At 52.1% G+C, this 25,793-nt stretch overlaps 1 protein-coding gene across 1 annotated transcript in view; it reads right to left on the bottom strand.

Annotated features, from left to right (window-relative positions):
* Positions 1 to 25,793, bottom strand: part of DSCAML1 (DS cell adhesion molecule like 1) — a 335,603-nt gene that overhangs the window by 42,047 nt on the left and 267,763 nt on the right. The window contains exons 12-14 of the mRNA XM_003796863.1: positions 7,414 to 7,613; positions 6,765 to 6,861; positions 6,049 to 6,177 (exon numbers count right to left, since the gene is read on the bottom strand). Of these exons, the coding sequence (XP_003796911.1) occupies positions 6,049 to 6,177; positions 6,765 to 6,861; positions 7,414 to 7,613 (426 nt within the window). The remainder of the gene's footprint in view (positions 1 to 6,048; positions 6,178 to 6,764; positions 6,862 to 7,413; positions 7,614 to 25,793) is intronic.

Raw genomic sequence — 25,793 nt, 5'->3', positions numbered from 1 at the left:
CAGTTTAATTCCCGAATTAGGACAGCAGGCTAGCACATTCCAGAAAGATTTTGAAGAAAAAAAAAATTTTCAAGCTAATGCCTGAGAAATCAGGAGAATCGGTTTACCAGAAGACAGTCTTCTGATCCCCTAGATTCTGGCTAATTGGGGTCTTGATTCTTTTGAAAACACTAGTTTTAGCTCGGCAGCCTCAGCATCTGTGCAGGGCACTGGCCCAGCTCCCCATCTGTAGTTTGCATTTAATTCTTTGGTTTCATGAGCCAAAGGAACAAAATGGCAGGCTGTTGACGCCCAGAAACACATTATTTTTTCCTTGTCTTATAAAACACCCCAACCACTTGGAGGGTCACTCTGTAGCTGACAGGTTAAGCCAGAATCGCAAATAGACAGGCTCTCGGCGGCTTTGGGACAGAACGGGCTCGCTCCGTGGAGGCCGACGCTCACTTCTCTCTGTGGCACCCGGGGAGCTGGGGCTCTCTCACAAATCACATTTGATTTGCCCGTGTTTATGGGAGAGCGGGAGCGAGCACAAGTCAGTGAATTCATTTTTGATGAGTACAGGCAGAAAGGGGAGACCCAGGCAGTGTGTCTGGAAACAGAGATGCTGAGGAGAAGCAGCTCTGATCTTTACCACGCACCTGTGGGTTGCCAGGTGCACGCTGAGTGATTGGAACACTCACCGTTTACTCTTCCTGCCCTCCTGGGACACCACTGCCATATGTCTGCTGTCTAGATGACCTCCCTGCCACCAAACTCCAATTCCCACTCTTCCCTGGGCTCCCTAATAAAACACTCTGTTTTTTTTCACTTATCTCTTGAGTCAGTTTTTCTCGGCCTCTCTGTAGTTCTCCTCCCCCCCCCCACCATTAGTAGTTAAAATTTTTTGAGGCTCCCTCCAAGGTGCTCCTCCTCTCCTTCCATACTTCCTTCCCCCACCCACCTCCTATTCCCATCTCCACACAGATAACTCCCAGATTAGTATTTAGCCTGGACCTCTTCTTCCAACTCTTGACCTTAGAGCCAACCGTTTAACTTGATGACTCCTTTTGGATGTTTCAAGGTAGCTCAAACTCAGCCTGTCCGAGACAGAAGTCCTGACCATACACCCTGTTGACCCAGCTTCCCCCTGGCTTCTGTTGTGGCACCACCATCACCACGAGTGTCAGAAATGTAGGTGTTATTCTTGACTCTTCCCTCTCTCTTCCTGATAGCTTTTGCGTCCCACATAGCTCTCAAAACTCCTCATTGCTCTCCATCTCCACCCCAGGCCCAGCCACTGTCATCCCTCACTTGGACCCTCTCACTGGCCCTCAGCATCTGCTTCATGCCCTCCATCTTCCAACCGTTCTCCACCCCACAGCCATCATCGGTTCTACAAATGTGACTGAACTTCTCTCAGGCCAAGCACTCCATCTTGGTCCTGAGGGTGGTCTTCTCCAGACACAGATCTGATACGGTCATTCCCTTGCATAAAACTCTTCAGTGATTCTTCCTTGCTCTTAGGATAAAGGCAACACTTCCTAACCTGAATCAGACCTTGCAGCATCGGGCTCATGCTCACCTTTCCAGCCTCACTGTTCTCCATTCTCCTCTTTTGAGTTCCTACAGTCCCTACAGCCCCTCTTAGTCCATGCAGCTGCTTGCACGGGCTCGCTGTTTCCGTGGCAACTGCCCAAGGAAATTCTAGCCTCCCTGAAGGCAGGAGCCATGTCTAAGACTTTGGTCCCCTGCCCCACTTCACGTGCGCTGGGCACTTAAAATCTATTATTGGTTTGAAGTCAGAGCTACTTCTTTTGTTCTTTACTGGGGACTTTTCTGTAGTCACAATGTGTACTTTGTCCCCTCCTTGCCTGGCTCAGCTGCCAATCACAGGAAAGTGGCGGGGGCGTTTCAAAGAGCAGCCCCTTTTTTCTTACTTTTGCTAGAAGTACGCAGGTGCATTTGACCTTGTGTTCCTAAATCATCTTTGATGTTGGCACAAAATAGCTCTCACCACAACCCTCCTAGGCTAATGCACCAGAGTCAAATCTGGAGGTTTCTAGCTGATTTTCCGAACTTGATCACTGCCATCCTCCTGACCCTGAAAAGCTGACATCGGGGGCCCTGTGTTCTTCTCTTTCCTATTCAGCTCTCTCAGAGCACTGAGCTGGCTTTGGCGAATATTGTCTCTTTTAATATTCCCTTTCATATGAGCCTGGCTCACCCAGATTAACATATTTCATTAAGGCCTCTCTCTCCCTTTCTTCATCAAAGGGTTTATGATGCAAAATATTCTTCTTAAAAAAATAAGGAAGCGGCTGGGGAGATGTCAGTGCCTTCTGCTCTGTGGGCTGCTTGCTGAGAGGGGACTGAGCGTCTTTGGTTTTTCAGGAGACATATTCACCGTGGAGGGGGTGCACCTTGGAGAAAAGCCACATCTGGAGCATTTAGCTGCCTGTGCTGGGGACGGGAATCCATTCTGCATCTCTGATTTTCTCCCTGCACCATGGCTCAGAGCCTCCCGCGGCAATCTCTCCGCAGCATGAAGAGTTCTCTGCGTCACAGCGACAGCCCCCGACATCTCAATGCCAGTCCCTGTCACAGACACACTCCAGCTCCCACAGAACGCCACGCCATGCCATGCCAGGCCGGCTCGCCCAGTGGTGGCCAGCCCAGCCCCCACACCAGCTTGTGCCAGGAGGCCGCCTTCTGGGCTTGGAGGGTCATCCTCAAAGAACCCATCCCTGCTCCTCGCTCGGAGAACACGGACGAAATGTGGTGTCTGCATTTTTAAATCTGCACAGCGCCATCTGATAGATTCGCGTGGATGGTGCTATTTATCATTCAGCATTCATGTATTATTACTCCGCTGCCTGGGGCCAGGAGAAGTCAGCGTGAGTGGGATGGCTTAGAAAGGGCAGACTCGGTAATTTCCCTGGGAAAATTAGCATGATGAGCAACATGGCAGAGAACCTGGCAAAAGCACAGTTGGGGCAAAGAAGGAGGCGGGGAGCAGATGGCCAGCACCAGGCTGGGTGTCTTCCGAGATGCGGGAGAGGGAGGAAGAGCGGGAACACAGAACAGGGACTGGGGGTGGGGGTGGGGTTCCCAGGTGCTAGGCTTGGTGCCAGGCTCATCCACACGTGTCATCATGCTCTCCTGATCCTTACGACCACCCTGAGGAGGACAGACGACCCTCTCCATTTTATGGATAAGGACATGCCCAAAGATATGCTTGCTAAAGGTCTCCAGTGCTGACACCTGGTCAACCCGAGTCTGCTTGAGCCTGGCTCTCATTCCACAGGTGCAGAAAGGTGTGCTTAGACACACCACACGGGCACCCGGGCAGCCCTCCTCCTGCCTGCGAGTCACCCTCTGTTCCCTTGGATACCCTTTCCAGTTCTCTCGTCGTCCGGTCTGCGGCGTTACATCTGTTAGGACAGTGCTTTACAATGGTTCCTAGAGTGTGTGTGTGTGCACACGCGTGTGCAGCGTACGCTCTCACTCCAACGGCATTGTAAGCTCCCAGGGCAGCATTCTGTCTCCTATTTCTTTTTCGTTCCCTACCACATGGCTGGTGCATGATTCTGCAAAAAAATATTGGCAGGCAGTACATGTGGCTGACTGACAGACACACATATTTCAGCCTGCGAGTCCCACAGGACTATAAATTGCCGCACGAGGTATTTGCGTTAGGAGGGAGAGCGGAATGTACATTTATGGGAAGTTTACTCTAGCCCTGTGCTAGATGGTTTCTCTTTCGTCCTCCAAACAATCCCACGAGGCAGGCGTTGCCGACCCACTGTACAGACGAGGAAACCGGGCTGTGCTCAGGGCCCTGCCTGCCTCTGGTGACCATGCACTGCAGTTCTCGAGGGGCTCTTGTTTCTCAATGTCCAGGGGTGACAGGTGCCTGTCTGGGAGGGCTGTTTTGGACAGGACCAGCTGCCTTCTCAGTGCTCTGGGTCCCGGCATTTCTTTGTTTGAAGGTGCAAAGCCCTCATGGAGGAGGGAGTTGGAGGTTGAACTTTCATTATCCATCCCGGTGCCCTCCCTACCACCCTGGCACTTCCAGCGCTGGGGTAGTCAGGGGCAGTTCCTCACCCCGCAGGGGAGACGGAGGAGCTGGGGGACGGTGCTCTGAGAATAGCATCTTCCCTGCCTGCCCCTCCTCCTGCACTGCTGTCCAGTGCCCCCCTGCTGGGCAGCGCCAAGGTTTGCACACATTAGAGAGTGGTCAGTGGAGGGGGCACAGGCAGCTGGACAGCCTGGGAAGGGGGACAGGGAGACAGTTATGAGGAGCAGAGGAGGAAGGGCTTGAGGACAGCCCAGGTATCTGCTTTCTGCCCCAGCTGGAGACCCTGCCATGCAAAGGTGTCGGCCTTCAGACCCAGCCCCTCCGGTTGTTCCCGGGTAGCTGGTGCCCAGCCCCAGGGAGGTGTGAGATGTGAGATGGACTCCGCCAGCTCTCTGCTTCTCTGCCCCTCTCTCGCCACCTCACCCAGCTGCGGATGCCACAGCTACCTTGTGCACCTTCTGGACACCGATTTCTTCCACTCACATCCACCCTCCTTTCTAAGGTGTCACATTGTTCAGGCCTCTCCCTGGGAGCGTAGACCTTGTTAGTGGCTCTTGACAAACTTCCCCAACAAAGTGAAAGCTCAGCCTGGAGGCCTCCCTCCAAACCTGCCCCAGAGCACTTTTGTAGCCTTTGAATTGTATGTATGAACCCTGTGCTGGACCATAGGCCACCCCCTAGAGTGCACCTTGTCCTTGCTTGGGCTGTGCCTTCCCTGACCCTGAGGTCCTTGAGGTTCCCGAGGTCCCTAAGCTTCCTGGGGTCCCTGAAATCTGGGCCTGCTGCCTTTCAGTCTGCAGCCTCCCTTTGCTCTCAGCTTGAACCCTTGGGCAGCTGACTGCAACTAGGCCAGAAGCGTCTGAAGGCAGGGCTTATTCATAGAAATGGAATCAAAGGTGACTGGCCTGGTGCCCTGGGTGGAGCTGCCTCTCAAGGGGTGACTGCTGCTCAGAGCTTTGCTCCGAGGTGTCTCCCTGCAGCCCACTCACAGCCATTCGCTGCGCATCCGCCCTGTGGCTGGGGCCTGTGCAGGTGCTGGGAATACTGCAGGGAACGGGACTAGGTCGACTGAGAGAAGAGGCCAGCCAGCCAGCGGCCACGTGCTGTGCCAAGTGGGAGAAGGGTCTGGAAGGTGTCAGGAGAAAACAAAAGTCAGATCTGAGGGAGGACCCAAAAGATGAGTTGAGCTAGCAGAGGAAACGGGGCAAGGGAGGACTGACTTCTCCACCCTCTCCCCTGTGTTTTTTAAAGTTATTTTGAGATGCTGATATAGGCTTATGGTATTGAATTCAAAAGGAAGAGGAGGATCTGGAATGAGAAGTGGATTTTCTTCTGACTCCTATGTTGAAGTCACCCAGGTGCCCTCTGGTCCTCTCTGAGGTCCCCTCCTTGCCATTCTTGCCACCTGACCACGGTGCCCAGCACTGTCTCCCCAGACACTGGGTGCCCACTGCCCACCCTCTCCGTAGTGCTGCACAGGAGCCAGCGGGGGGCTGACAGGATGGTTCTGGGAGGGGCTCAAGGAGGAGGAAACTTACATCCAAGCTTTCCAGTGCCTCTCATCCATAAAGCAATGCATTCTTGGGAGAGACTAGCTTTCCGGCTGCCACTCATCACCTTATCCCAGGTAGGCATGCCTAGATGACCTGGCCAAACTCACATGCCTCTGACCCCACAGAGGAGCCTGCAGCTCAGGACCTTTAAATTGCTTTAAATCAGATCACCCTTGAGGACCCTAGTCCAGGGAGTCTCAGAAAGACACCTCATCCCGTTAACCAGGGGCCCTCCATCTGCTCCCTCAATTCCTGGGGGGACCAGTGTCTCTCCCTTCAGAAGCCACGGGTGCTTGTGCAATGGTGGGTGCTTGTGTGTCTGCCTTAGGTGGCATCCCTGTGGCTCCAGGGGCTGTCCCACCAGAGGTGCACAGGCAGGGCCTGTGGCACAGGGTACCACAGAAGGCCACGCCCTCATCCTCCCGCCCCAGCACCTACCGGATTTGTTCTTGTATTCAATGTCAAAGCCGGTGATGATGCTGTTCCCGTCGAATCGCTGGGTCCAGCGCAGGTTCATGCTCCGGGCCTTCACCTCCCGGATCTCCAGCTCGGGGGGATCAGGGGGCTCTGGGATAAGGTGGGGGAGGGGGAAGAGATGAGGACGACAGTAGGGAGCTTGGCTTCTGTCTACCCCTGGGGGCTGGTGTCACCTGTGGCCTAACCAAGGACCTGGCACCTCCTGGGGGCCGGAGGAGGCAGCAGCAGGGCTCAGAGGCTGAGGAGGCCTGGCTTGGTCTCCTGCCTCCTTGCCCTCTCTTGCTTGGCCTGGGGGAGGGCAGGCCCTTCTGCAGGGAGTCCTCTGAGCTGACGGTCTGCTCTCCCCTGCTGCAGAGCTCCCAGCATTCCCAGCATAACCCTCCCTTCCCACCCACATCTCCTCCAGGGGTCTGGGTCCAGAGACCTGACTCCCTCACCTCTCCTCAGAACTGACAATGAACTCTCAGAGGCTGCAGCCACGGCAAACCCCTGCTGTCTGAAGTGTTCCTGGACAGTCCTACCTCCCCACTCTGGGCAGGAGGGAGCCTTTTCCCCAGAAAGGTACTTTCTGCCATCCTCAACTGTTGTATGGGCCGGGCCCCCTGCCCTTTGATAGGGAGTTGGCCATGGGCCCCAGGCCTGGGGAGCAGGCTGGGACGTGGGGCAGGTGAAGGTACCTTGCACAGTGAGCTGGATCAAGCCCCGGTCCTCCCCGTAAGAGTTGATGGCGTGGCAGCTGAAGAACACAGAGTCCCCACGGTCAGCCGGCTTGAGCTGGGAGACCAGCAGCAGGGGCAGGAGAAGGAGGAAATGGGGAGAGTCTTTTAGAGCTGGTCAGCTGAAGGGGCCACTCCTGGGGCATCAGCAAGGCCATCTTGTTCTGGGAGGGGGACCCACAGGGGCTGTGTCAAGGGCTTCTCTTCCCAGAGGGTTCCAAAGATCTAAGTGTGGAGGGTCCATGCAGGGAAGGATTAAGGGGCAGCCCAGGAGGGCAGGAGTTGAGTGGCTCAGGTAGGGAGAGGCTGATGGTCCTGGAAGGGAAGGAGGGGCTGAGGGGTCTTTAAGGGAGGACGGACCCCAAGTTTTCCAGAATGAAGGAGGGGCTGAGGAACCCACACTTGAAGGCTGTGGGGTTGTTAGAAAGGATATGGTCAAAGGCAAAGATGCCTAGATGGAGAAGGGAAATAGGTAGGAGAGGAGAGGAAAAATGCATTTTGGGGTACAAGGAGGGGCTCCCAGACTCCCCATTATCTCCTTTGGAAGCAGGCATAATAGTTGTGGGATCCCTACTCTCTGAGAGTTGGGGTCCTCGGGGACCATGCTCACCTTCAGTGTGGAGACAACCTCATCACCGCTGTCCTTGGTGGCGATGGCATACCGCATGACACGGTCAGGGTCAATGACGGTGTCCCCCTTCTCCCAGCGGATGATGATGGGCCGCTCACCCCGTGCCGTGCAGTTCAGCTCTTTGGCGTGGCCTTTGATGGCGATGGTGGTGTTGGGGTGGGAGGTGATCATGGCTGGGACTGGGGAGATGAAGGGGCCCAGTGAGGGTCTGGGAGGCGGCCGGGGGGCAGTGCCTGTGCCCATGCAGAAGCCCCACTCAGCTGCCCTCCCCAGGGGGGCTCCGATCAGGATGGGGGGCAGAGTATAGGGAACCCTTCTTCACCAGGGCTTCTTACATAACCCAGATCCCTCTGGGGAGGCCAGCAGACCGGTTTCATTTTTACGTGTATACTATATATAGAATTACAAACCAGTTATATGAAATATGGTTATGCAAATATTGAAAACGTAAAAAAGCAAACTTGTGGTATTGTATATCACATGTCAATATGTACTCTGTACTAGTCTCTGTGAACCAAGATCTACCGGTAGGTCTCATAATTACTGTCTTGTGTTACCATGATCCTGTGATAGTGGTGAGCCTAAGTGATATTTTGAGATATCTGCAGTGACTGTGATAGGATACAGACACATCTGTGGGTTTCTGTTGGTGACAGTCACAAGCGCTGCTATTGCTGTGCTCTGCTGGTTATATTCAGAATGGAAGGAAATACTCATTTTCACTTAGAGGTTAGTGAAAAAAGGTTGTGAATTTCTCCACCCGCCCCGATTCATAGACCTGCCCGCAAATCAGATCTCTGGATCTTCTGGGGGGGCAGGGAAGGTCTCTGGACCTCAGGTTAAGAACACTGCTCTAAAGGGCCGGGACTGCCTTGGCAGAGGGGTGTTTGTCCTCCGTTCCTTCAAACAAAATACAGCAGAAAACTCTTGACTGTACCACTGCAATAAGATCGTCATACAGGGCTGGGCACCCCTAGCTCAGTGAGTAGGGTGCCAGCCACATACACCGAGGCTGGCAGGTTAGAGCCCAGCCCAGGCCTGCTAAACAACAATGACAACTGCAACAAAAAAATAGCCAGGCATTGTGGCGGGAGCCTGTGACTACTTGGCAGGGTGAGGCAAAAGAATCGCTTAAGCCCAAGAGTTTGAGGTTGCTGTGAGCTGTGATGCCACAGCACTCTACCAAGGATGACATTGTGAGACTGCGTCTCAAAAAATAAAATACCATCATCCAGCACGCTAATGGATCTGCTCCTCCCCACCACTGCTGACCCGAGAAGATCACCATGAAAAGGCCAAGGCCCTGGCTGGTCATCAGAAGACTGGTCCTTGGGCCCAAGCATCTCGGCCAGCAGCAGCGGGAAGGGAGGGACAGGGGAAAGGTGGTCTGGGGGCACCTGCATGAACACACATAGGACATTTGTGCCATCATGAGGCTCTGCACCAGGCTAGGGGGTTTCACATGACAATAACACAAGGTCGAGGCCCCCTGGAGGTGCGGAAGGAAGGTTGATCTCTGCGTGGGCAACATGAACATGAGAAAATCTGATGAGTGTGTCAGGGAGCATTAGGAGAAATTCATTTTTTTTTTTTTTTTTTGAGACAGAGCCTCAAGCTGTCCCCCTGGGTAGAGTGCTGTGGCATCACAGCTCACAGAAACCTCCAACTCCTGGGCTCAAGTGAGTCTCCTGCCTCTGCCTCCCAAGTAGCTGGGACCACAGGTGCCTGCTACAACGCCCGGCTATTTTTTGGTTGTAGCCGTCTTTGGCCTGGGCTGGATTCCAACCTACCACCTTAGGTGTATATGGCTGGTGCCTTAGCCACTTGAGCCACAGGTGCTGAGCCAGGAGAAGTTAACTTTGACTGCGGAGCATGCGGAGAGGCACAGTCTGCCTGTTCAATAAGCATCATTGAGACCTACAGTGTGCTGGGTCCAGTCCTGGGTTCTGAAGCTAACAGTGAACAGGACAGATGTGGTCTTTGATCTCAGGGACTGTCACTCTAGGGGTGAGAAGAAACCTCCACATGGGCGATTCAGCCGAGGGTAAGTAGCCCCGTAGCTCAGGCCTAGTTCAGGGAGCCCCTCTATGTAGAATAGGAGAGAAGCACTGGGGGCTTGGGAGCAGGCAGAGGTGCTAAGTCCTCTGCTAGGAGGGCTGCACAGCTCTTGCCATGGCGAGACTCGAATGGGGAGAACAGAGAGAAGGACCCCCAGGCAGTGGACCCCAACTGAGCCAAAGCTCAGAGGCAGCAAGACGTGGGCTGGGTCCAGGAAGGTAAGTGGGCAGATGCTACCCAGACCTGTCCCAGTCCTTCTCTTCTCCTGACCCCTTCCTGGGAAAACTGGCCTCTCAGAGTACAGGTCCCCAGTGGCCCTTGTTTCAGGAGGGGTACCCAGGAGCCATCTTGGAGAACACCAATGGGGAGGGGCTGTCCTTGGCTATAAGGCTCTGACACCCTCTCCTCACATTGAACTCTGCAGAGTAGCGACCGGCTCATCCCAGCCCCATCCCTGGACTTCCTGGGCAATCGTGCTTAAAGGGCTCTTCTCCCCACTCTCCTGCCCAGTTCCCTGCCCCACCCCAGCACCTGTCTCTGCTCTCTGTCAGGGGCTGGTCCTCCGGCCTCTTTCTTCCCAGCAACATCAGAGGCTCTTTCTCCTCCCATGCTACAGATCTGCTCGGACAAAGTTCTTCCCTGAAAACTCTCCAGGGACATCTGACTTTTATGGACAAATAAGTCTCTGAAGAAAGGAAGGACGGACGGGGCTGCATGCCACACGACAGCCACCTCTGCTGCCGTCGCCTTGTCATGCAGGAGTTGATGTTGAGGACAGCCCTGGCCCCAGGCCTCTGCACCAGCCTCTCAGCACATTCCCCTGCCCCAGCTCATCAAATAATGAAGCAGATAAATTTTATAATGCGCGGCATTACATGAGGATATACAATAAAACGCGAAAGACAAATAACGAGGTGCAAGTTATAATGAAGAAAAAGCCTGCAGTCAGAGACATCCGAGTATGAATTATTGACTAAGGTTTTACACTCTCAAGGATGTGCGGAGGAATATTTTTCCATCAAAGATTTGCATAATTCACTCGTATAAACCTGGGTGGAATATAGAGTAAGATTTTACATCAACAAGTCGGGGCCTTGCATTGCAGATGCCTCCATTTTTTACTGGAGGATTGAAATGCTTGGGCTTGGCGGGGGGCGCTTAGGCTGTTTCTTCTCTCCTTACCACGGATGCTCAGAGGACTGGGGCCTGGATCTCCTGTGGGTCAGGCCCTGAGGTCTTCCAGGGGAAGATCGGTCCTGTGCTGAAGCCACAGCGTGTATGTGTGTGTGTGTGTGCACGCATGTGCGCGCACGTGTGTATGTAAAAAGGGGGTCAGGACAGGGTCGAGCCTCAGTGCAGGTTGGAGTCTGAGGAAGAACAAAGGGAAAAAGGAAGTGTCTTCTTTTGGAAGGAGAACGTGAGAGGTATAGCACACCCCAGGTAGGCCCACACTGCCTGTCCAGGGCCTGTGTGTGAATTACAAAGGTACCCCCCTACCCCCCATATGCAGCCTGGCCAGGAGCCACAGTTTGGCCAGTGGAGCATAAACCACCTTTTAGACCCCACTTGCCTTTTAGGCCATATGCCTTTGAGCGGTCACAACCTGCCTATCCCATCCCCGCTGGTCCCACTTCAGGGAACTTATCTTTCCCGTCTTCAGAGAGAGAGAGACTTGTATGCAGAGAAAGCAGGGTCCTCAGAGATCCTTGACCCCCCTTGACTGCTGTGTGTGGTAACCTGGGGCCTGGGGTGGGTTCCCTTTACCCCTCCCTGCCCCCCACCAGCTGGCTATTTATTATGACAACAAGCACCCCACAGCACCACCCAAGGCTCTCCTCATAGTCCCATAGCTCAGGCCTAGTTCTGGGAGCCCCTCTGTGTAGAACAGGAGAGAAGGCTTGGGGGCTTGGGAGCCAGGCAGGCCTGAGTTCCACTTCTGTCACTACCAGCTATGTGGCCTTCAACTTATTAAAGTCAACTTCTCTGGGCTCCGTGGAGCAGCTGTGAGGACAAGGCGCGTCCATACGCCGTGGAACCTCCATAGTTGGCCACCTCCCTCCATTGACTACTCCTTATGTTGACCTAATCTTCACAGGCTGGACATGCACCACATGTACTCAATGGAAGTTCCCTATGTTGACTACCTCTGTATGTTGACCAGTTTGTTATAGTCCCTTGGTCAACTTACAGAGGTTCTACTGTCTGTAAAGTGCCTGCCACACAGTGGCGGCTCAAGAACCCTGGGTTCCATTCCTGCCCCAAGTCTTCCATGCCCCCGGGATAGACATACGTGCACCAGTTGCTGGCTTACGATATCACTTGCCAGGCTATTTCATAGCATCACAGAACACTGCATCACACAGCTCAGATAAAAACCTGACCTGCTAATGATGTAGCCACCAGTTCCATGTGGCTGTTGGGTACTTAAAACATGGCCAGTCCAAACTGAGATGTGTGTAAGTATAAAATACACACTGGATTTCAAAAATGTAAGAAGAAAACAAAGGGTAAAATATCGCCTTAAGTTTTATATGGATTACATGTCAATATTTTAGACATACCGAGTTAAAGAAAATATACTAGAGTTAATCTCGTCTTTTTTTTTTTTTTTTTTTACTTTTCTAAACATGACAACTAGAAGGTTTAAAATTATTAATGTTTTTATGGGCTGTGCCTGTGGCTCAAGGAGTAGGGTGTTGGCCCCATATACTGGAGGTGGCAGGTTCAAACCCAGCCCTGGCCAAAAAAACCTGCAACAATAACAAAAAATGATTAGTGTTTTTATGGCCTATGTTCTGTGTCTAGTGAATGGCGCTGGCAGAGATCATCTGCACGGACCCTTCCTTTCATGAGTGAAGACACTGAGGTTCTACGGTCACATTGGTAGTGAGCAGCAGGTCCTCTTAAAGGAGGACCAGAGAGGGTGACCTGACAGTACTACGCATGCCATGTGTGGAGGCTTCACTGCTAGAACGATTTTCCAGCTCTTCAGGACTAATAATTATAAGGTCAGGTTGCCCATATGATGGAGGACACTGAGAAGCTGGGGTGTGACCAGGAAGATGGGGCCGATAGCAAACCATGCTGACAACTGAGAGTTAGTAACCTCAGGAGCAAGGGAGACACACTGCAAAGGGGCATGGCAGGCCTCCTGTTTGGCCTGAGAAGGAATTCTCCAGTAGTCTTGGCTATTTAGGGAAAGGGATGCAGCGGGAGGCAGTGAACTGTGGCACCAGGAACATGGCAGAAAAGAGTCAAGTTAGGCCTGCGTCTGGGACTCTGGGGGCGACTGGGTCTCAGGAGAGAGGGAAGGATGGTCTGGGAACCTGGCTCACTGCTTTGTGAAATGATTCCATGACTCAGAGTACTTGAATCCTGGGCAGGAAGCAGGGAATCCTTTTCCTCCCTCTTCCCTGCCCTACACAGTCAGTCTTCCTGCCAGAACAGAGACTCTGCCACTCTGCCCCTCCTGTGGACCCTGCCCACAGCCTCCAGGGACCAGGTGACTTCTGGCACAGCCCTCCTGGCCACTGTGCACCTGGGCTTAATGAGGCAGCTCCCTACTAGAGGGACACCCAGGGCACAGATGCCTGCCCCATCCACTTTCCTAATTCCTCCCCCTCCCCTTGCCCCTTGCTCTGGCCTGCAAGATCTCCCTGCTTCGCCGAATTGCAGCGATAAACACACCTGGACCCTCCCAGTATGGAGGGCAGCTGTACAATGCAGGGATTTCTGGGTTGAAGGCAGACCCCAAGGATTTCCTAGGGAGATGTTACAGATCCTGGCCCCATCTCTCTCTCTCTCTCTCATACACACACACACACACACACACACACAGAATCAGAAACACCCTCTAACAGATAGTCATAAGCACAGTCACTCTCACAGCCCATGCTCTGACATCCTTACCATAAACCCACACATGGCACCATACACAAACAACCTGAGTACTGTCACTTTCATGCCAATCCCGGATGTGGCTGTTTGATACGTATCTCCCCGCACCCTTATTTAGTACCTAAGTATATGCTCCCTCTACACACACACACACACACACACACACACACACACACACTTCTACAGCTCCCTTTTTATTGAGAGCTTACCATGTGCTGGCAGTGTTCTAAGTACTCACATGGGCGAACTTAGCAGAGGTAGGCACTGTTGGTATTTCCCGGCTCCAAAGCCTCTGTCCCCTTATATATATAATATTATATATATTATTACATACCATGTATAGTATATAGTATTATATAACATATATACTATATAAATATATAATATTGCATAACATATATGTAACATATTATATATGTTTATATGTCATATATTTAATTATATATAACTATATAATATATATATATAATTTAGTTTTCAAGTCATTTTATTGGCCCCAATGATCAGTGATAGACAAAATCAAGGAAGAAGCTAACGAATCTGTTTTTGCATTTTCAAAATACGTGTTAATCCAAATGAGAAATTTGGGCTGGGAATAAGATGGACGAGGGCGCTAATTTCAGAGAACCCTTTAAATTGGATGTTTGCATTTTCCCAGCTGTTTCTGGACGGAGCTCTTTGGCTTCCCGCGTGCCCGTGGCGGCGCAGGCCACACAGTGGACGCCGTGTCTCTTGGCATATTGTTCAATGATTCCTCCCAACCCCTCACCATGAGAAGTTAAATCTTTTCCCCATTTTTCAAATGAGATAACCCAGACTTCCAGAGAGTGGTTCTCGCTCTGGCCGTCCATCTGTGCCACCTTTGCGCACAATCTCTAGCTTTGGGGAATGGAATTTGGCTGTCACCAAAAATGCTTTGTTCTGAGTGGGCAGCAGGGATGGTAGCTTTGGGGGCAGGAGAGCAGGGAGGGGGAGGGATTGCATGCATAGGACTGAGTCTGGGTGACAAATGCTAATGACAGCCACAAGAACAGCACACTGCTGCTCTGATAGGACATGGGAGGTTTTACTACACAACTCCTCTGCCTCCCTATAAGGTTATTCAATTAATAGCCAGGGAAATCTGATTTCTCTTTACAAAGAGGGGTACAGGGGAGATATTCTGGGGACTTGGGAGCAAGGAGGGGCTGGGCACAGGGGTGTGGGTGAGCTGCTCCTAATACATAGGGCCTTCCAGTACTGCCCCTTAAGATGGGGAGGGGGTCTTCTCTGACCCAGGCTCGTTCAAAGCTGCCCAGTGTCAGCAGTGCTGGCTACAGTGCCTGGCACTAAAAGTGGCCACGTTGGGGCCAACTCTGGCAGAAGCCAAAGAGGCTTCCTGATGACTTCCAGGACCCGTCCTTGACACCCCACATTGCATGCGGTTGCCTCTCTTGTGGGGGCATCCCCTGCACACGCAGGTCCTATTGCAGCGTCCCTGTCTCCTTGTGTCTGACTGTGTGACCCTCCAGGGCAGAAGCATCCCCTGTTCCAGGACACAGCATGTACTTGTGGAAAGAAAGAGAGCTCCCAAGCACCTATGCGTTTATTTCCTCCCTCCGGCACCCTGGAGCAGCCCGCCCTGGTCCACAGTTAGACTCACTCCAGGGCAGGAAGCAGCTGCACTGAGCTGCTGGGACTCAGGCCAGGGCCTTATAGTGGTGGGGAGGTTTCAGATTTCCTGCCACTGGTTCTGGCGGGGCTGGTGTCAGGGAGAGGAGAAAGGCAGCTGGGCTGAGAGGAATCACCCCTCCCCTTGCTCTAGGGCCCTTCCGGGGTAGCAGGCAGAAGGGAGGAAATCAATTTCAGAAACAAGACAGTTGTCAGAATCCGATGTAACCGGTTCCCGTCTGTGAAATTACTCGCAGGCCGGCTCCTGTCACCCTCGAGGTCCTGCCCAGACCAGCTGCTATTTACATTTTAATTTGATGTGAGAGGCTGATAGATTTTTAGCACACCACGACACAGCTCTGCTGCCTCATTCACCCCCAGCATCTCCGCACACTTTCCCACCAACCCCAGGCCTGAAGGTGGGGTTCTAGGGTCCCAGACCCCACTATGAGCATTACAAACTCTGCTCTTACGTGGCCCCTCCTTAGCTCGCCCAACTACCCCCTCCCTCTGGGTTTCCACCCCACAAGCTGGGGTGGGCCTTTGCCTGGAGCTCCATTCTTGTTAAGGCGGTAGCCTAGGGTCTATTATCCCCCACCTTACCAAAGAGGAAATGGAAGCTCAGAGACATTAAGTGACTTGTGTAAGGTCACACAGCTACTGAGTGACGATTCTCCAGCACCCTCTTTTTGGTTTATCCCAGCCCTTCTGCCTGGTTGTTTTTTCTTCCCCCTCTGTGTATAGATTGGGGGTGGGGGGTGCTGAAGGAAGGTGAGAACTGGAGTAGGTTGGGGGAGTGGGAGAGGCCAGTCCTGGGCAGGCTGAGGCTGGGGATGGGAGTTGGGGGCATGATGAGCCAGGCCTTCTTTGTCTCTGCCTCCCTCGCTCTCTTCCTCCAGTGATTGGAGCTCAGCTGGTGTTTCTGACAAGTCCCTAAGTCACCAGGGAAGGAAGATTCAGTTATGAATACCCAAAGGACAGCAGTGTGTGTGGGAAGGAGAATGTGGAGGAAATAGGATGAGGACACCACTGGCTGTTGGGAGAGGCTGACAAAATGTTAAAGGGGCATGGAGCTGCTTTCCACAAGGAAGCCTGGGCACGGCTTCCCCCATTCCTGGGCATAGCAATCAATAATCACATACTCGACTACTTTACTGAGGACTTATTATGTGCCGGGCACTGCTCTGAGTTTCCCTACAAGCATTAACTGATTTAATCCTCACTACGGCCCTATTTGTAAGTCTACTTTACTCATGGGGAAACTGAGGCTGAGAGACTCAGTCACTAGTAAGTAGCAGAATCGGGACCCGCTCCAGAGCATCTGTGGTCTCATCCACGACGTGAATAAGAATGAAAATGTCAGAGAAGGACAGGGGCCAGCGAAGCAGGCACTCAGGACGGAGTGCAAAGAGCAGAGCTTCTCTGGAGAGAAACACACCCCACTTTGGAGGAAAGAAGATTGGGACCCAGGGGTCCAAGGGGTTAGGCTAGTCTGCTCTTCCAGACTAGCCTGGGTGGGTGGTCTGGGGGAAGAGGGTCTCAGGGCTGGCTGACATGAGAGCCACCTGGGAAGCTTTTAAAAAACTATTGTTGCGCAGTTTCCACCTGCTCTGTGGCTCTGATTTAATTGGTCCAGAGTGGGGCGTGGGCATCTGTATTACTCAGGAGTCACCGCCATCCCTAGCAGATTCTCACACATGGTCAGAGGGAAGAACCATAGGGCTGGATGATCCCTCTTCCACACCCAGGCTAGTAGATGCCCTCTGGGCCCTCCCTTGCCTCAGGTATGACACTCAAAGCCAGTGGGATTTGAAGGACAGCAAAGTTAGGGTGCTCTTCACCACTCCCAAAGAAGAGCTACTTTTTAAAGGAAGTTCTTCTGAAAGTCTAATTGAAATCTTTCCAAGAGTCTCATGGAGTTTTTCATTAAAAAAGATGCTTCGGGCATACTGACATGCTTTTCTGAATGTCCTCTTCTTTGTCCTCTGGGAGAGGTTTTTCCAAAGAAACAGCAGGTGTCCCGAAGCCTCCTGAGGGCTGTGCAAACCCAGGATCCTGCCCGGCTCAGAGGCTCCTATCTCCTTTTGTTTTTGAAAGGATTACATGTGCCCATGAGAGGTGAGTGGGCCCCTCCTTCCCCCCCAAGGCTGATGTCTCTGCTCCTTGTTAACAAGCCCCTGACAAGAACGGCAGTCCTGTTTGTCCGCCTCAGATAAGCGACCACAAAGGGGCATTGTTGGCACATGGGGTGGGGGGTGGGAGAAGCTCTTTGCTTGGCCTCAGTGGCAGCATCTCCGGGCTTCCCCGGGGAAAGGCTGGGGGGTGGGGTACCTTCTGGTGCCTGCTTTGTTTTTCCCTGTCTTAAAGAGCCAGGGCTGTGGCGTTGTTAATTTGATTGCACCCACTTCGGCTTCTTGTCTCCCCTGATTAGCCAAGCTCCACCTGAAGCATGAGATTAATTCAGATCGCATGGAAGCAATCAGCCTCGGCACTGAGAGACAGCAGGGAGGTGCCCGGGGAGCAGGGGGCCTGTGAGACCCTGGCTGTCCACTGCCCGGTACACATGAGGAACAGAACTGGCAGGAAAGGTGTGTGCAGAGGCGGTTGGGTAGGGGTCACGACTGCAGAGCTGTTTCTGCTGCATGGCAGGCCCAGTCGAGACCCTCACCCTCACCAGGCCTTAATTCATCCAACTGTAAATGGGGCCAGTCACCTGCTCTTTTGGCTGCTGGCCAAGGAGTGCAAGCGAGGAAGAGGCATGTTCTCAAATGAAAGTGGGAACCTGGTTCTCCCCCTGCCTCTGGTCCTTTACTTCTCTGAGAATGTTGAAAAAAATGATAGTGGTAATGATAGCTAACATTTACTGAATGCTTATTATGTGCATACCCCACGGTTAATGCTTTACGTGAATTATCTCATTAAACACTTTCCAAGAGCCCTAGGAGGGAGGGAGTATTTTGATCCTTGTGTTAGAGTTGAGAGAAGGGACTCTGAACGTCAGAATGCATTCAGAAACAGAAGCAGATGATGCCGTTCGTCTTTGATCACTTGGAAGGTACTTCCGGATCATGGCTGTGAAAATCCTACAGCTGAAAAGGGCCAGATGGTAAATATTTTAGGTTCCGTGGGCCATAGGTCTTTGTTGCAACCATTCAGCTCTGCGGTTGTATCTCAAATGCAGCCACAGACAGCACAACATAAGGCCCGAGTGTGTCTGGGTTCCAGTAACACAAGCTCTGCAGTTTTGCGCATTGGAGAGGTTGGACTTGCAGTCTCTTGTCCAAGAGGGGGTTTCTGGTTAGCAGTCTGTAGACAGGGGCAATTGTAGGGTGCCAGAGGGGAGCATTTGGGTTTCCAGATGCTGGAAAGTATGGAGAATCGGTATCAAATCACTGGCTGGGCGTGGGGATTGTTGTGGATTGAATTCATATCTCTCCAAAAGATATGCTGAAGTCCTAACCCCAGGAACTGGGACTGTGACCTTATTTGGAAAGAAGGTCTTTGAAGATCTCGTTTACTTAAGATGAGGTAACACTGGAGCAGGGTGGGCCCCTAGTCCAGTGCGATTGGTGTCCTTATATGAGGAGAGATGCACACAGAGGGAAGAGGATGTGAAGCCACAAGAAGAAAAGGCCACGTGAGGAAGGAAGCAGAGACTGGAGTGATGTATCTACCATCCAAGGAACACCAAGGACCCCTGGCGGACACCAGAGGAGGCAAGGAGGCACCTTCCCCAGAGCCTTTCCAGAGAGCGTGGCCCTGCCGACACTTTGATGTCAGACTCCCAGAACAGGGAGAGAATAAAACCCTATTTTTTTCAAGCCAGGTTGTAGAACTGTTACCGCAGCCGTGGGAAGCTAATACAGAGCTCTGGCATGTGACCAGGGGTTCTTAGTGCAGAGTGCCCAGGCAGGGTGGCCACAGCCTCTACCCTATGGAGCTGGAGGGGACTTTGCTTTGTGTGGTCTTCCCACTCCCAGCCTGGAGGCCCCTTGCTGGAGGTAGGCTGGCAGGTGCCGGAATGTGCAAAGACCACAGGCATCCTGCCCCCAACACAGCCCTGGCACCTGGTATAGGCATAGGGACAGAGCAGGTACCAGCCATTGGCTGAGTGATGAATGAGAAGTCGCAGGGCTGCTCGTGAGTAAACACAGGCAGGAGGAAATGTTGTTTTAGAATTGACTTTTGCCATGTCTCAAGTCTGTCTAGACCGGAGAGGCCCAGGAGGCTGAGCAGGGAGGGATGGAAGCTCAGGATTCTGGGGGAGTGCGTGCAGCCCACTGGTGTCACTACTTTCTGGCTCAGGACAGGACACCTGCCAGTCACAGGCGTCATGAGTCATTTTAGCAGGGTGGGAGCCTTCGGCTCCTCTGGTTTAGCACACAACTCTAGGGAGAAGCCTGGCAGAGTGTCAGCCAGTGTCCAGCTGCCTCAGGACACACCCTGTCACCTCTGTTTTGTCAGGGCCACAGTGAACATGCCTTCTCTCCATTCTCATCTACTCCACTTCTGGTGGTGGCACCTCCCAGCTCTGTTTGTCCAATGCATCAGGGCCTGGTATTTGTTCCTTCAAAATGACTGAGAGTTGCTATTTCTCTCCATTCCCGGCTCAAGATCCTAGTATCACTCCCACCATACAGCATAGGGGTGTCTAATCTTTTTTTTTTTTAACTTCATGATCTTCCAGTACGTACAGATTTCCTTTTTTTTTTTCAATTGTTGAGGATTCATTGAGGGTACAAGAAACCAGTTTACGTTGATTGCATTTGTTAGGTAAAGTCCCTCTTACAATTGTGTCCTGCCCCCAAGGGGTGAGTCACACATGGAGACCCCACCCCTCTTCCTAACCCTTTTTTATTCCTATACCACACATTGGAAAAATAAAAGTTGTCTTGGGCCACGCGTGAAATATACAAACACTAGTGAAAGCTGATTAACAAAAAATATTCTGTGCATACTTTCAGTGATACCCCAAACCACGGAGAGGCAAAAATGTCCTCATGAAATCAGCCTGGGGCCCAGAGGCCACAGGCTGGACACCCCTGAGTTATTCTAGTACATCATGCCCAGACTTTGGGGCCATACTTCCCAACCGACCTGGCTGGCCCCCTAGTCCCCAGCTACCACCCTCTGGTCAGGTGGACTCCTTACTGCCCCCTACAGGCCTCCTGCCCCAGGTCTTAGCGTCCTTCAGCCTGAACGTTCCTTTCCTCCCTACCTGTCCTTTCAGGCTCAACTCCGGTCCATTCTAGGAAGCTCCGCCTGACCATGTCCACATACTCCGAGTTTTTCCTTCTATACCCCAACATCACACTACCAGTGCCAAACATTTCAGCATGTGATCTCGCCCTGTTTCCTGGAGATTAGTTCTCACTTCCTAACATGTCCGTAAATTCCTGGAGGGCAGGGATGGTGACTTAATCTTGCCTTTCTCTCTTTCAGACCTTGGCGTCATGCTGCGGGCTACTCAGGAAGTACATGTTTATTGCTGGCTGATTCAACAATTTATTCTGGTCCTGTCATTCAGAAAGGCTTCGATCATAATTGAGGGAGCAGTTCCAGAATCCCCAGGGCAGGGTTTGGAGGCACTTAGCTCTCTACCTCTCTGTATTTTCTTTTTCTTTTGGAGACAGAGTCTCAAGCTATTGCCCTTGGTAGAGTGCTATGGCATCACAGCTCACAGCAACCTCAAACTCTTGGGCTTATGCTATGCTTTTGCCTCAGTCTCCCAAGTAGCTGGGACTATAGGCACCTGCCACAATGCCTGGCTATTTTTTTGTTGCAGTTGTCATTGTTGTTTTTAGCTGGCCCAGGCCGGGTATATGTGGCCGGTGCCCAACCCACTGAGCTACAGGTGCCACCAGTGTCTGTATTTTCTTATCTTTTAAATGGAGCCACCCAGTAATAACCTTGACTCTTTAATCTCAGAATGTTTGCTGGCACCGAATTTTATTATTCATCTGGTCTGCCCTGAATGATACCACAGAGCCCAGATTCATCTGGAAACTCCCTGGTGCTGTGGTTGTGGGGACTGTAGGGCTGAAAGTGAAATGGTGGTGATGGGCTTTGTGTCACCACTTTCTAAAGCCTCTAAGGAGATAAGGACCCTGGGGACAAGGACCTTTCAATTGGGAGTGGAGGTTCCAGGGGCAGGTTTGTCTTTCTTTTCCCTTTAATCAAACCTGCCTTGCTTTTGAGGAGCACTGGGTTGCTATGGTGATGAGAGGGCATGGCGCTAGGGTGGGGATTATTTTATTTTACCTTGAAAGTTTTGTACAAAGGTCCCCTCGGGGGCTGTGGACCTCCTGGCCAAAGTAGGTAGACTCAGGGTGGTGCTTAGCTGCGTGCTGGAGGTGGGAACTCCCACCCAGGGAGGGCAGAACCAACCTCAACCTCCAGGGAACTTCAGTCTGGTGAGGAACAGAACCTAGCACCAGGGAACACACAGGAAAATCTTGGGCCAGTTGTTTGAACTCCCGTGCCTCAGTTTATCACATGTGCTGAGAGGGGGCTTACAGGTATGCATGTGCACAGCCCAGTCCACATATCCAGGCTCAAGCCACATGGCCTGCAAACAGCCCTCCCTCAGGTCTAGGGGTCATGCTGGTGGCAGGGAGGACAGACCTCAGAAGAGGCCTTGGAAGGTTCTGGAAGCAGGCTAGGGGCATGCGGGAAGGGAATCCTCCAGAAAACCTGAAGTGTGGTCTAGAAAGGAGGTTGCAGGCTCTGGGCAGCCATTCTTTTTGGCCCTTGGACTCCTTGCCATCCAGGAGGGGCAGGTGCCCAGGTTGCCTGTTCTGAAGGAGGTGCTGCATCTGCCTGACAAGGAGGAGCTTCCTTCGAGCAAATTTGAAATTAGGACCATCTTGGGTCATGGGACACACAGTTATCCTTTCCAGAGTTTTGCATCCTGAACTCTGTTCCATTGGCCAACCACAGGAGGTGACCTGGTCTACAGGGGCCCGAGGGCTTCCTTCCCTTGGGCTCAGTCCCCTCCATTTCCCCATCCCTGCTAGAGCTGACTCCAGTCCCCTCCTGGAGACTCCCTGAGATGCTGCAGCTGGGTGTGTGTTGGCTGAGGGCACTCGGATCTCCCTTTAATTGGTCTGACATTTTGCTAAACAAATAAATCAAAACTCAAACCAAACAAAGAGCCCTTATGGGTTTAATTGGCTGTGGCCCAATCACTGGAACCTTCACCAAGTGGAGGAGAGTTTGGGGTGTAACAAGACCTGTCTTCTAAGGTAACCTGAAGCTGCACAATGGGGTGGCTGAGTCCCGGGAGACACTGCCACTGACTGCAGCAGCATCAAAACACAGCCGGCCTCCTCCACCTCAGAATCTGCAGCTTAGCTTCGTACCTGCCTCTCGATGAGGAATTCTCTTTGAAGCTCCTTTATTTTTCCCTCATGTGTCAGTTGGAGGAGGAAGGGCCTCCTCTTCTTTTGGGTCATTATCTCTTAAAATATTTTAAAAGGGAGACCAAAGGCAGCTTAGTGGACATGGTATTTTCTTCTGTTAATTACATTTATTTTCAACCATGTTCTGGGAGGTGGTCGGGTACCCTGAAAAGGCCATGCATACTGCTAGGATTATGGCTTATCTGAGCTGGAAGGACCTGGGGTCAGCTAGTGACTAGCTCAGCCTCTTACTGTACAGATGAAAAAGCTGAGGCCAGGGAAGAGAGAGGACAGCATAGCCAGATGCGTAACAAGTGAGTCACAGAGCCAGACTCATCCAGCCACTCCCAGTGAGTCCTCTTTCAACTACACCATGAGTCCACAAGCCAAGTTCTTTTTTTTTTTTTTTTTTTGCAGTTTTTGGCTGGGGCTGGGTTTGAACCCACCACCTCCGGCATATGGGGCCGGCGCCCGACTCCTTTGAGCCACAGGCACCGCCGCAAGCCAAGTTCTTATCTCAGCTGGGACTATTAGTACCCAATGACCTTGATCCAATCTCTAAAGTTCTCTGCTTATAATAGAAGGAGCTATTGCCGGCTACCCTAGCAGGCAAGGTACAGCTTTGTAAACTGTAAAGTGCTATCATGAAGGTGGCAAGGGTAGGTTGCATGCTTAGGCATGCATAAGCTTGGCCTACACCAAGACCCTGGGGTCAGGGAGACGTGGAGGCCACACAGGCTTGGATGATTGCCATCAAGGATGACTAAGGAGGCTTGCGGCCAAGGCACCAACCACATACACCAGAGCTGGCAGGTTCGAATCCAGCCTGGGCCTGCCAAACAATAATGACAACTACAACCAAAAAATAGCTGAGTGTTGTGGCAGGTGCCTGTAGTCCCAGCTACTTGGGAGGCTGAGGCAAGAGAATTGCTTAAGCCCAGGAGTTTGAGGTTGCTGTGAGCTGTGATGCCACAGCACTCTACCCAGGGTGATAGCTTGAGGCTCTGTTTTTTTTTTTTTTAATTGAATGGTAACTATGTACATTAATGCACTTCTGGGGTACAGTGTGGGGTTTTCACTACTTCCATCAAACTGGTTTTTTTTTTTTTAAAGGATGTCTAAGGACTTGGAAAATCAGCTTCCCACTTAACAAACTCTTAGCACTCTGGGGCCCTGAGAAGGGTTCTACATAGCAATTCTCTAAGCACCAGCTTGGGAATAGTGACCACCCCCTACCAGACTTTGGGCCCCTGGAATACTGATTTGGAGCCTGGTATCAAGTCACTTCTGTATAGAAAGAAAACATTTAGCTTCCACAGCCCACAAGCATCTCACATGCTATCCTCCCCTTTGCTTTCCCTACATACCCCGAGTTCCCTCCTCTCTGTAGCACGTTCAGGCACTTGCCTGCCTCCGTGGCCTTGCTTGGGGTGATTCTTCATCCCTAGAAGGGCACTAATTTCCCCCCTCCTGGTTCTTGTCAGAATCCTTTTCATCCTTCACGCCCCCCACCTGTGCCTGCGAAGTGCTTTTGTGAAGCTCTTCTTGACACCCCCCCTTGCCTCCAGAGTTAAAATAGATGCATCCATCTCTGATTCTTTTTGTATTACCTTGTTTGTAGCTTTTTAAGGCACTCATCATTTTGTGTATAATGGTTGTTTTGGGTATCTGTCTATTTCCCCTTCGAGATTCTAAATTCCCTGAGAATAGCAACTCTGTCTCACTCATCACTAGGTTTTCAGCACCTAAAACTAATGACTGCCAATTACTGGCTGTGTATTTTGTGCCAAGTATTATATTAATTGTTCTAAGTGCATGGTAAACCTTCCCAATGAGTTAAAGTATTATTCAGTAATTCCAAACTTGCAGATGCGGGCTCTGGGGTTTACAGAGATTGGGGTCCTGCTTCCCACAGCTGTCAAGTGGCAGAGCTGGGATTTGAACCTGTGTTCATCTGGTTCTAAAGTCTGTGCTCATAGTCACAGGGCTTTATTGACCTATTCAGCGAGTGTTTGGTGACCATCACTTGGCGAGTGAAGAGTCATCACAGGAAGCCATAGGAACCAATTGTGGACATGCTCCCTACAGGGGCCAAACACCAGATGGCCATTTTGACGTCTGGATCTTTTATCTGCCGTTATGTTCCCTTTGATGTATTTATTTTCTTTCCTCTGCTCGGGTAAAGTGGCAGTTAGGTTCAGTTTGCCTTCTGAGAGCTCACAGAAGTGTGAGGTCTGAAAAGTTAGCTCTGTATTGCATCCTGAGTGTGTCAGAGGCCCAAGACAAGCCTTGAACTTGGCTTTGGAGGTGGTAGGCCTTTCTGTGGTCTGCTCTGCCATGGGGTGAAGAGGAGTGTGGGGAGTGTGGGTGGTGTGGGTGTTTGAGATGCACTAAGGATGACTAGGGATGGTTTCCCTGCTGAGCCCACAGAGGAGGTCCTGAAGGTTCCACTTACCTGTGCCCTTTAAAAATAACTCAGAAGGGGGGCAGGGGAGGACAAAGCAGGCAGGGGAGAGCATGTGCCGGTGGGTAGCTGAGGGTGCCGTGGAAGGGCGTGCCTGCCCGGAAGAAGCAGGAGGCAGAATGGACGTTCTAAGGAAGGTCAGGCGTGCCAATGTCCCACCCCAATGCCGGCTCCTGCCCCTTGACAGTGTCCCATTATCACAGGGGCACCTTCCACAGCTAGATGCAGCACAGAATTCCTTAGCTTACTGCACAAAGGTAGTCAGGGCCTCCAGCCCCAGATAGGCCCTGGCCGTGCCAGCCCTCCGCACCCACTGCCTTGGGCTCAGATGTCCCTGGCTCTGCACCGGCCCCCAGGATGGCTGGGGCAGGTTACTGGGAGAGGTGTGGCTGGAGTGGGAGGGCATCTGTGACTGAGGGAGGGAAAGCAGCCCTCAGAGGGGTGTGTGTGGGGGGGCTGTGGGGAGTGCTGAGAGACTATGATGGGGAGGGGTGTCAGTGGCTAATGTGACCCTGAGGCTCTGTGAGACCCAGTGGGTAAGAAGAGGGTGTTGTAGGTTTCACCAGGAGAGAAGCAAAGAACGATGACAAGGCTGAAGTGAGAACAAGGGGAGAAAAGGCGGGGGACCAGGTCCAGTTGGGCCTGGGGGTGATTAGTGTGGAAAGAAACCGTGGTAAGAGGAGGAGGGCCTGTGGTTAATAGCAGTGTGTGAGTGCCTGTGTGTGTGTAGGATGTTGTGTTGTGTGTGTTCATCGGGAAGCCCTGGGTTTAAGAACCAGGCTCCAGTGGCATCCTGAAGAGTGTTGCAAGGGCTCCTGGGAAGAGTGTTGCAAGGGCTCCTGGGAAGAGTGTTGCAAGGGCTCCTGGGAAGAGTGTTGCAAGGGCTCCTG

Source organism: Otolemur garnettii, unplaced genomic scaffold (assembly GCF_000181295.1).
Source record: "Otolemur garnettii isolate 467f Iridium unplaced genomic scaffold, OtoGar3 scaffold00108, whole genome shotgun sequence".
Classification (NCBI taxonomy): Eukaryota; Metazoa; Chordata; class Mammalia; order Primates; family Galagidae; genus Otolemur; species Otolemur garnettii.
This window is presented reverse-complemented; position numbering and strand designations above follow the sequence as displayed.